The sequence below is a fragment of the Hevea brasiliensis genome, chromosome 9 (assembly GCF_030052815.1).
Source record: "Hevea brasiliensis isolate MT/VB/25A 57/8 chromosome 9, ASM3005281v1, whole genome shotgun sequence".
Lineage (NCBI taxonomy): Eukaryota > Viridiplantae > Streptophyta > Magnoliopsida > Malpighiales > Euphorbiaceae > Hevea > Hevea brasiliensis.
This window is the reverse complement of record NC_079501.1, coordinates 27,339,392-27,351,979: the sequence shown is the minus strand read 5'-3', so window position 1 is coordinate 27,351,979 and position 12,588 is coordinate 27,339,392. Positions and strand designations below refer to the sequence as shown.

The 12,588-nt window shown below is 30.4% G+C and overlaps 1 protein-coding gene across 1 annotated transcript; it reads right to left on the bottom strand.

The window, feature by feature from the left end:
* Nucleotides 1-5,054: 5,054 nt before the first annotated feature.
* LOC110644856 (AT-hook motif nuclear-localized protein 24-like) lies at nt 5,055-6,715 on the bottom strand. Its single transcript, XM_021797820.2, has one exon. It carries the CDS (start codon nt 6,190-6,192, stop codon nt 5,302-5,304), a length of 891 nt encoding a protein of 296 aa, XP_021653512.2. The 5' UTR covers nt 6,193-6,715; the 3' UTR covers nt 5,055-5,301.
* Between the last annotated feature and the right edge of the window lie 5,873 nt (nt 6,716-12,588).

Here is a 12,588-nt window from a genome sequence, read left to right as displayed (position 1 = left end):
CTAAGAATGCTTAACCATAAAGAATTTTAAAGTTAAGAAGTTGTCTTCATCTTATCAATAAAAAATAATAATAAATCAACTTTGGCTCTACAAACTTAAGAAATACAATGAGGTGCTTCCGACTAATCTTTGACTTGGTCAAAGATTTCAACTTTAATTTTCAAAGTAGGAAAGAGCAGCTTGAATAAAGTTGGCATAGAAGTTGCCGACTTTAATATTTGGACCAACTGCCTATATAAAGGAGATTAATTCTCCAGTTTTTGTGCAGCCCAATTTTGTGATGGCAGTCTTTGTTTTTTGGGGGGAGGGGGGGGGGAGATTTATGAGGCTTTGGGTATAATTGAGCTTAAAAAAAAAATTAGTGTTTATAATTATTTTTTTTTATAATAAAAATTTTTATTTGTGGAGCAAGTTTATGTGAATTATTTTAAATTTTATATATATTTTTTAAATTATGAGCTATTATTTTCTTAACAATTATCATAATTGTAATTATGTAGGAGAATGAATTTTTTCTCATAATTGTATCATTGTATTAAAAAAAATCTTTTTTTTTTCTTTAATTTTAATTACTGCACACATTTATTTATGGGTTGCTTTGAATGATTATGTGAATATTACAACAAAATTATTAGAATGTGATAATACTCATAATTAATGCTCGCATTTGTAATTTATATGTGGAGATTTTTGCTTATTTTATTCAAGATTTACCAAGTGCTAATGATGGAGAGTACAAAATCACTTCATGCATAAAATTAAAACATAACTTACATAAAAATTGTGTATTTATTCATTATATTCATTAATGTATTATATTATATTATGGTACTTTTTCTCATAAAATAATTTAAATTATTAATAAATGATAACTTTCTTTAAGAAAAAAATATTTATCGAAAGAAAATTTGATTAAAATTTTTTTTTCACAACTTTTTTAATTTTTTAAAGAAAATTGTTCCCAACAAAATTTCAAAAAAACCTTTCTGAAAAATATTTTAAAAAACAATATTTCTAAAAAAAATTATGAAAAACAATATTTTAAAAATCTTCCAAAAATCACTTTTTTTTAATAATTTTTTTAAAGAAAAATATTTAAGTGTAATTCTAAAATATCATGGCCATAATTGTTGTTATATATAGAGAGAGAGAAAAGATAGAGAGAGAAAGAGAGCTACATGCCATTTTATTTATTAAAAAATTAAATATAGAATAAGAAAATAAATGGATAGAGTGATAATAATGCACGTGCTACCTTATATCTTTTGATTCAATTCTTAGTGGGATGGTATGAGAATTAAATATAATATTACATCATTTCTTCGTTACACAAAATAAGAATTTCAGATTTATTTATGTATAAAATACAATTTTATTTTTAAGAAAAGTTTAATTTCTTTTATGCAAAAATAAGATAAATGTAAAAAGCGCATTCACTTGCAAATAATAAAAAATAATTTTTAATTTTAAAAAAATTAAAAAATACTCATATTTTTCATAATTAAAAAATAAATAATCATTATAAAATATATTTACAAACTTATTTTTTAATATATATTATTCATGTATTTTATAACAATATGATTAATTATAATTATTCAATTTTAATTATAAAAAATTATATTATAATTTTGATTATAAAAATTATTTTTTATTTGGAAAAAAATTTAAAAAATAGGATTTTTGTTATAAAATAAAATAATAGAAAATAATTTAAAATTATTTTTTATATCTTAATTAAATTTTAGAGCATTTATGAACATAAAAAAATTTTGTGTTTCAATTTTCTTAAAAGAAATTTCAGAAGACTACCTTAATTTTCTATTTCTTTGAAATTGAAGATAGACCAAAATGGCTTCTCATTGTTAGGTATTGTGATTATATATGGGAATGTAATTATCTATGATTTTTTGAGATTAGATTAGTTTTATGTTTAGTTATTTCTATCTTTATCTTTAATATTCTTCATGCATCTCATATACAATATATGAAAAATATTAGTTCTCTCTTTTAGTGTTATCAATATAATAAATATTGTTATACTTATCTCTTTTTTTTTCTCCATTTCCTCTATCCAACATACCTTTGTTATTAAATTCAATGTCCCCCGAAATTATTTGGCTTTGGCTTGTTTTGATTTGTTTTAATGCTCTAGAATTGTATTTCAGTTTGCATGGTGCTTGATATTGGTGTTTTTGTTTTCTCCTTTTCCAAATTTTTTCACTTAGCGCATGTCATGTTTTATTAAGTATTTTGAGACAGTCCAGTGACCAAAATTTAAAGACTATGTACTCATATCAAGTTTTTCCTAGTAATTATTAATAAAAAATTTTACTTATCAAAAAAAAAAATTAAATCTTGTTGGTTTTGCGATATGAATGGCCCAAGTGTTTCTCCAAAAAAACACATACTTCTACTCCACTAAAATTTTTTGCAAATCTAGCATATCAAACTTAGTCTCAACTAGCTTAGACGATTCTTGTTTTTTTGGTAAGTGAATATTATATTAATAATTCCAAGAATAACTTAATTTGAAGCACCAAACTAAGCCATACAAGCAATTCCAATACACCCGACCTAGATGCCATAAATTAAGTGAAAAAATCTGGACCAAAACATCATAAGTTTGATCTGAAAATGTTTCCACATACTCAAAACAGCAATAAGTTAAATGATTCTTTCTTGGTTACTATCTCCTCTTTCAGAATAATTTTTTCGCTTTGTTATTAGTTTAACCTCTTCTTATGTTATGAGTTATGGAATGTCTTGGCCAACGCATTATGTTACGTATTTAGTTCTATAGGTCAAAACACACAAGTATCTAGTTTTGTCTCTCCTAAATATCAAGCTTCATTTTCCTTCTGTAGAAGATCAGATTGGAGATACTGTTACCAAGCCGTTACTGGTTAAATATTTGAATTTGTAAGGGATAAGTTTCGCATTATCTTCTTGAAGGAAGCCTTTAGGTATTGTGATTATTTTAGTATGCGAGTGTATTTATTTGTTATCTTTTAGATTATATTAGCTTAATCTTTAGTTGTTTTTATCCTTATCTACAATATTGCTCATGTAAATTAGTATATATATATTCCTCATGTATTGCCAGAAAACAACAGATACAACAGATAATAACTAATAGACTTTAATTAATAATATTATAGTCATCTCTAAACTGCAAGGTTTCAATTTCAAGTTTCAGTCGGAGCTATTTATACTAACAAATAAAAAAAGAATACAACATATAATATATAAGAAAAACATTCTCTTCTCTGTAGTGTTCTCAACACTCATCTTCTAAAATATTCCCCTAACATTTATAGATAAACACTGATTTTATCAAGAACAGTATGAAAGAAAATCAAGTCTTTAAAATATATCATTGATTCATCACTCTAGCCAATAGTTCATGGTCTTAATGGAACTTCTCTTTTCTACTCTAATTCCCACTCCAAGTTAATTTTTTAATGAATATAAAGTTCGTACATATCTATTATGGAATGATAAGGTATCAAATGCTAAGGCATCTCTCATTTGATTTGTGTCTCGAAAACATATGGCCAAGAAATTATATTAGGATTAAACGGATTAAAACTGAGAAAATGGCAGAATCTGAAAATTAATTATCTATTTCTTCCATCTTTTGACAATAGAAACTGCTGGAAGATGAAGGAATTTTTCTTATGAAAGAACAATAAGTAGAAATGACATGAACCGCTTAAATCCACCTATATATAATTGTGCATGAAGAAACAACAAGATTAGGAGAAAAATACTCAAAAAGAACAAGAAATTCTGTATCAAAATGCAGTGGAAGAACTAATGTATACTTCATATCTCTATCTCCATACACATATTACTGCCTAATAATACATGCAGGATTAACTGGTCAACTCAACAGCACAAAGCATGCAGCCAGAGGCAGTCCCATCCAAAGAAGAGGTAATGTATATATTAATTAGTTTGAGGAGTGTCAGCTGATCCCCAGCTATTTAAAAACTAATAATTAGCAAAGAAATTTAATGGTTGGTATACAATTAACCTAACATAATTAATGGGCTTTATTCATGGAGAAGATGACAGTTTGCTTCAGGTTAAGGAAGCTATATTTAATTGTGAAATCACAGGTGGATCAAGAAAAAAAGATAACAGAAGGGCGAAACCAATGGCCATGGTCATGGTGTGCAAGAGCTAGCTAGCTAGCAAAGCAAATTAAAGTGAATGCAGGAGCTATCTAGTGCAGAGAATCTAAGCATGTTCTCGCTTGATTTTTCAAGTCACCCAATCAAATCTATCAAGAAAGAAAGAGAGAATGTGTGTGTTTGTGTAATGCCTTTTTATGGAAGTGTTATGGCTTTGCCTCGAAAAGGAGCTAGTTCAGAGCAGCGCACGTGTAAACCAGTACCCATGTCTCCATATCTAAGACTAAAACCCTAGATACTTAGTAACCTCTAAGAAAGATGGACACGGAATCTCTAAGACCATACCTCTGTGATTCTCGTAAATAGCTTAACACCTTCTTGCCTCCCCTTGAAACTGTCACTACCCGGCTTTAATTAATTGAACCTCTTTTGTCCTTACAATCTTGTCAACAGAACCTATTCTACTTGTATCTTTTAGTATATAATTGAATTATAGCAAGGTTGACATAACTTATTACATGTCCCTTTTGCTTCCAGGGACCTGCACAGCACAAGTCAATAGGAATTATGGCTTCATTGGGAAAAAGATTAATGCAATATTTCTTGTTTGATTAGAAAGAAACTATGGGTTAATTGAGGATCTTTGAACATGAAAGGGAGGGGATGCTGCTAATTATAATTTCTTTCCTAAACAAGAATGAGTTAACCTTAAGTTTCTTAGTTTCATAATAAAATTAATTTCTACTTGATTCTTTAGAGGCAAAATACTGAAAGCCTTATTGTAAGAGGGAGTTCTAAAGCTGGAACTAACACAGTATTTGATGAGAAAGATCCATTCCCTTTTCTAAAATTTCTCTTTGTTTGTCTTCTTCTTCTACTTCTTCAACTGGGGCAATTTTGCAGCACTTATTAACATGAAATGAAAACCACCGGGGACCCTCTTATATAAAATTTACAGTCCTTCAATCAACAAGCAGGCATATAGGCTAATGAACATCAAATGCAAAACAGAAACTCAGGAAAATAAAAGAGAAACGAAACCTGAAAATGCTCAACAACCCAAATTCTCTAGCTAGCTACAAAGTCTGTCACCTCTTGATGATAACTAAGCTGAAGGTGATGGGAAACTGAACTAATACAGCCTTGAGAATCAGTCTTTTAGTTAGAAGGGAGGTCGACCAGTGGCCCAGAATGCCTCAGCTGGTAACTGGATTGAATTGAGGAGATTAGGCTGCAATCCATGAAAGAGCTGCGCGTTTGCCTCTCCCAAAACCTGCTGCTGCTGCTGTTGCTGTTGCCCAACAGCTCCTGGAGATCCAATTGCACCCCCTTGCATAGGTAGCTGTGGATCCTCCTCTTCTAGAGGAAGCCTCTCATAAGCAGCGTTACTAAATGAAGCAGCCATAATCACAACAGGACCTGAAGCAGTAAGTGTACCAACAACACTCCCACCCACCACTTGTCCTTGTCCACCAGCCAAATATATGGTCAAGCCCGTAGCAGCAGGTGGTGCAGGCGGTGGCAGGAATGACCCAGCTAGTGATAATATCTCGAATCTACCATGTAAGGTCACAACTGCACCTGGCGAAGCCGGTTGCCTCAGAGTTACATTGGTTACAGTTCCAGTTCCACTCATAATGGAAATCCCTCTTTGCCTCCTCCTAGCAAATGTGGCAACACTTTCAACAATATCACACCCATCAGCAACCTCCATTAAGTGAGTGCGCAGAGCGTTGGCGCTATCGCGGGTGATGATGATTGGGGGCTTAGGCTTGTTCTTGGATCCGGCGGGTCTGCCTCTGGGTCTTCTATTGATCTCTCCTCCACCTGGGCCAGTTGGGATCAGTTCTTTGCCTTCGCTGTTGTTATTGCTAGTTTCATCTCGCTCTCGTTTCTGGGACTTGTTAAGGCCGGCGCCACTACTACTGCCGCTTTGCTCATCTTCTGAGTTTTGTTGCTGGTGGTGGCCGGGAAATTGGTGCTGGTGTAACTGGAAGTCTCTGGTGTGGAAAGGAGGAGGAAGAGAATGCCCATGAGCCGTTACTGGATCCATATTCTTGCCCTTTTTTTTTGTTTTGTTTCTTTGACTTTATCTCTTTCTTTTAGTATCTAAAAAACAGCCCTATTCACTTAAACAAGACCCAAGTGGGTAGAGAGACCACCAAAAGAACTAATGGAAAGACAAAAAGTAGCACTAAACGTTAACGTTTGTGGAGGAGCTGAAGGAAACAGCTATAGTGGAATAAGCAGAGAGAAATAAATAAGAAGAAAATAAGAAGACGAGGAAGTCGGGTAATGAAGTTGGGAGTAATAGCTAGCTAGGTCTCACCAAGAAAGGAAACATGGGTGAATTTTTGGTGTCACCCACCAAATTCAGAGCAGAATTTAGCATAAGAACTGTGGGGTTCCGTTGGTTAAGTATTAGGAGATATGAAGAGAGAAGATGGGCCTAAAGTCTCGACCTTTTTTTGTTTGTAAGGGGGTAGGGTAGTATTTTGGTTTGGGGGTTAGGGTTAGGTTGAGAAAAAAATAGATCAGAGATGGGTTTTGTTTTGGTAAGAGAAAGACTGCGTGCGTATGGGCGGTGGATCGGTCCCCACCCCTCTCTCTCTCTCTCTCTCTCTCTCTCTCTCTCACTCTCTCTCCAGCACTCCACGTTCTCTCTCTCTGTCTCTCTCTCTCTTGTTTATATAGATACGTTAATTTATTATTATATATTTTCTTACTTCTTAGTCCTTATCTCCAATTATGTTCAACGTCTTCCTTCTCTCCTTATTTACTTATCCATCTTTCCTCCTCCTCCTCCTCCTTCTGTTGCAGCATCAGTATCAATAATTCAGTATCAGCATCCGCTTGGTTGATCTATTGCACCTGAACCCTTAATTGTTCTCGATCATATATATGAAATGAAACTCCTAGGACGTATAAGGTTACCACTCACAAGGAGTACTATAGTGTTTTCTTCATTAACGTAATTATAATCAACCCAAATAGCTAAAGGTTTAAGCCTTTGATACAAATTCTCTTGCAGTCGGTTTCATGGTGATCTGGGCAAAATGATAGCAGGTGGCAAAGAGAGAATGAATTTTCGGGCATGACCCACATGCACCATATAAGGTTGAATTTTTCCATCTATTCCTCTCAGTCTTAACGTTACGGTTCAAATGCTTCAAAGCATGACACGTGTCTCTTCCCCCCAGTTCTTCCGGGTCTATTCTATGTATCTTCCACAGTAGTTGTCGTGGCTGAATTCACGAGAGAGGCTCAGGCTCATCTTCCCAGTATCCATGCGAAAATGCCATGTAGCATTCACAGAGAGAAGAAGATGACTACCAACCAGCTAAAGAGGTATAGAAAATGATAATGGAATCCTCTTCAGGATTATGAGAATTGGATTCCAAAATTTCCAACCAGCGTCCTCTCTTTCCGGCCACGTACTATCAAATTAATTTATATCTAATGGCAAAAATCAGCATCAAGTGATGGAAATAAATATATAAACTTTGCTGGTAGTGATAAGTAATTGAAAAACCATGCATTTCATCATTGACCAATAACAAAGAATTTGATGGGTATAAGGATTTCAGTGATTGTCTCCCAGCTAGCTAGTGTAAATGCTGAAAAATAATCAAAGCTCTCTAGTTTTATTTCAATTAGGGATGATAACATGTTGCTTATTTGTAGATCTGTTATATGATACGATTAAATTCTCATAAGATGAATCTAAATGTTATATAATTAGATTTAATATAAATTTAAAATTAAAGAAAAATATTTCTGTTAGATTTTGAGAGTTTTACATTTTAAATATTAGTTGACAAACCTATTTATGTAACTAATTAATTAAATATAAATATAATAATATTTGAAAATTATATTTTAAATAAATAAAATTTAAATGTTTTATAGAATTATTAAGCTTTTAAGATATAAGTTATTAATAAAAAATTATATATATTGTTAATTAAAATATATAAAATTAAATAAATTTAAATATTTTTTAAGTAATAATTAAGTTTGAGACAAATTTAAATAATTGAAAATAAATTTTAATTAAATTTAAAATAAATTCAAGTATTAAAAAAATATTATTTTGATTCAGATTTAAATAGATAATTTTTACGAGTATCTGCCATTGTTATCTTTTTCCAATGGCTTTAGAAATTTTAAGTTGCTACTTTCTATATTATAAAGTCTTCCTGTATTGAATTTGTGCACCTTGATCTTCTAAAATCATAATAATAAATGTTTAATTTATGCAAGCTGATGATAGTATGATGGGTGATGGGATAATAATTCAAACTAATTAAAGAATCAGAATCCAAATCTAAATAATTAATCTTATTAGAAAATAAAATTCTAACTTAATTGTTACATAGTATTACTATTCACATATGAAAGTTATTTTGTATATATACACAATTAATTTAAAGTTAGAGAGAGATGAGAAGAATCAATGATGAGACATAGGAAGATGATGAGCTGAGCATAATAATAAACAGAGGAGTAAGGAAGAGAGGAAAAAAGAAGAGAGAATAAACAAATAAAGAAGCGTAGGAGGCGCTGAAACACCAATAAAAAAAACAGAGGCAGGCTGCAAGAACGCCGGAGAAATTGGTGGCTGGCGACTGAAAGAAAGGCACTCTTTCGCATCCACGCCTGCCCATTTTTTTTTCTTTTTTATCAAAAGATGCTCTTTGTCTGCATCATCTCTCTTGTGGCCCCCTTCTTCTTCTTCTTCTTCTTTTTCATCTTCTCTTCCTCCACACCTCTCTCTCTCTCTCTCTCTCTCTCTCTCTCTCTTCTAATAAGCTACTCTTGATGGAAGTTGAGACTTGTGTTTGATGAGATTCTATTTATACTGTGTTTTTTTTTTTTCTTAGGCAAATTTGAATTAAATTTTTTAAGACAATTACAATAATACCAAAAAAAAAAACTTGCATTCACTTGATATTTTTATTTATTTTAGAATAAAATTTTAACTTTCTTTATTATAATATAACTATTAGTTGTTAGATTAATAATAAAAAAAAAAGTTTACCTATTATTTTTTAATAAAATTATTAGTAAATAAAAACAAAACCTAATTTTTTTAATTGTGATTGAGGGGTGTTTGAAATTTTGATAGAAATTAAAAAATATTTTATTAATTAGAAATAGAATACAAAAGATAAGTATAAATTAATATATTATTTTTTTATATAAATAAAATTAATTAATTATATAAAATAAAATATAAAACAATTAAAAAATTTAATAGTGTTAATAGAGTATATAGGGTTGGGCTAAATGTTTTGCTATTCTATTTCATAATCCTTTTACAAGTGCATTATATGATTTTCAAATTTAGATCTTTTACTGAACAAATATTTACTCCTGATAGAATACTTTTCTTAAAAAAAAAGTCAATAATAAAAATAAATAAAATTTTATTAAAAAAAACTACAAAAACTTAATATCTATAACAAGGATGGATGGAATCAATTTTCATTTTGGAGGGTATAACAAATCATCAAAATTAAACAATTATCTTAATTGAATATAATATTCTAGCCCTTTCAAGTGGACTTAATTTTAGTCTGATTGCAATCATTTTTTTAATCAGAATATGTCCATATATATGGATTTGCCAACAAAATTTAAGAAAAAAAAAACAATTGATTGATAAAGATAAATAGTCACCAAATTGTTTCCAAAAAAATTCCATAAAATATCAGTAACTATCAGTAGAAAAACTTAATCTTAGGTTAGATTCTTCAAATAAACTAAATGTAAAACAATTAATGCTTCCATCATAGTTTTGTTTTTTTTTTTTTTTTTTTTTGAGTTGACTTCCTTAATAAATGTGATGGATGATAAGATAAGTGAGGGGCACACAATTAGTCAATGCTATATATATAAATTTGACTTTAAATACAAAAATTTGGACATGGATAATGAGGTGGTAACCAATGGTCTCTTTTATGCAATTCATTAGGAGGACGTGTAGATCACTTATCATCACACATAATCATAATCACATTTTCACAACCATAGACGATGATATTACATATGTTGCTAGTAATTTTTCCTCTTGAATTTCTTTTCTACGATTAAAATTGCACTTCTTCTAATTCATCTTCAATGATAATTAGAATTAGATTGATTGCTGCTTACTGCTCAGCCTTTCTTTTCTAGGAAATAACTTTACTAGCTGACTGCTTACACCAAGACTCCCTTGTCTGCTTCTTAGGCTACCTAGCAGACTTGATTGCTGCAAATTCAACCCATATGTTAACCTTGGTTGTGAATTACGATATGCACATGTTCCCACTTTCTATGTGCTTAATTTCTGCTCAGCCTACTTGATTCCATCTATGAAATTCTCTTTCTTCAGAAAAAAAAAAAAATTGTTGCTCAGATTACTAGTTGGATATGATTCTGCATCAAGAAATTATTAATGTTTGTCCACACTCCATAAACTTGAAATTGCAGGGAATTCAGTTTCTGTTTTGCTCTTGAAGAATTAATAAGTTCCATGTGCAATTTATCTCTACATTTGAAATTAGAAATTGATCTGATGAGCAGCTATATCCTCATCTTGATAAATCAGAATAAAACCTAATAAACTCAGTTCAACATCACATGATTCCATTATCATTGGTCTGTCTTCTGTATTAGATGGAGGCTGCAAGCGTTTAATCTTAAATTTAATTAACAGAATCTTCAATTTTCGTCTCAATGTTGGTGATAATTAATGCTTCAGTTGGATTTCCTATGCCATGACTTTCAAGTTCACAAGAATTGATATGGTTTGTCCTTTATTAATATAAACTTATGTAGAGATTATCCCTTCATGCCTTAAAAGTCATACACAACAACAACGAACTCACGAGCTCTTAATGCAGATCTTGTAATTCTAATCAAGAAACTGAAGTCTTAAGTATATATTAAAATCTGAAAAATTATGTTCAATAAAGAAAATGACAAATGATGAAGTGTATATGCAAGAGGGTTGATGGACATGGCTAGGTGGGGTCTTCAAGAAAGGCAGGCTCTTACCTTGAGAAAGAAGTTGTGGAAAATGATGAGGAAAGAGATGAATATGCATAGAAATTAACACAGCTTTAATTGTAGTGGCTGAATCATATAATATTATAAGCAAAAATATATAACTTAATCAGAGTCCATTTGATTAAAGAAATGAGCCCGTTACCATCTCCTTATTAAACAATCATATCTTAAGCAAGTCTCATTTTGCCTTAAACAAATCAAACCCCATGTGAAAGGCACCTCTTTGCCTCGAGTCTATAACAGTGTTGCACGTTTCAGCTTTCTCATAAAGTCCTTTCTTTCGAGTTAAAAGCCTGTTGTTCCCATTTGCTTAATTAATCTCCAGGGACATGTGGGTTGCTTAATTAATTAATTGATTAATATATAGATTAGATAGTCTATTAGGACTTAATTGCCTTAGAGAATAGAGACTAAGCAAATGACAAATGAGGCACCCATGTGATCATTGGACAATTGCCCATCCATGTGGAATCTTACATATTCACCTGCTTGATCCAATGTTTAATCTTGTTTTATACCATTAATTAAGGCCACAAGTAGTGTTTCGGTTCACACTTACTTTTCTTTATAAACTTTACCCAAATTATCAAATTTAATGTATATATATATATATATATATATATATATATATAATTCGCTATATTATGACTCGAATTTGAAACTTAATAATTTTAGAGATGATTCTAATACTATTAAATTAAAACTCATTAACATACATTTCAGTAAATAATTAATACATGACTAAGTAGATTGCTACCCAAAAGCTAAACTTTGCTTGAAACATATTATAAAAAAAATAAATTGAAAAAAAAAACCTAGAATTCAGTTCCAAATTTATGGATTAGAAAGGGCAATCTATGTATAGAAATTATGTATACTTAATCATAAAGCAGCTCCCACAATGCAATGTGGGCTATATATATGTTAAATGATATTTATACAAGCAACTAGGAAAATGAGCTTGTTAATTACTAATTCAGCGAAATTAATTAAATAGAATTGACAAAAGATTTTAATACTAAAGTGTGCTAATTAATTTATGTGAAAATTAATCAGAAATATGTAAGCATCATTTTAGGGCAAGATAAGATAATATTGATCACAATGCAAAATATAATTTCTTGACTTCGTGTTAGCTTATAACTTCTCACAAAGTTAAAAAGTGCTTTTATTTTAAATTTTAGATCATATATTTAATTATTAACAAACCTAAAGATCATCATAATAAATATAACAAAGGATAAGCTATAATATTTAAACTAGAGAGATCAAATCAACATTAAAAAAAAATGTTGGATATATATATAGTTATATTATTACTAGATAATGCTCGATGCCTATGAATAGATATTTCTTTGTTGTTTGTGCATCAAGCAAGAATTAATGTGTAACATTT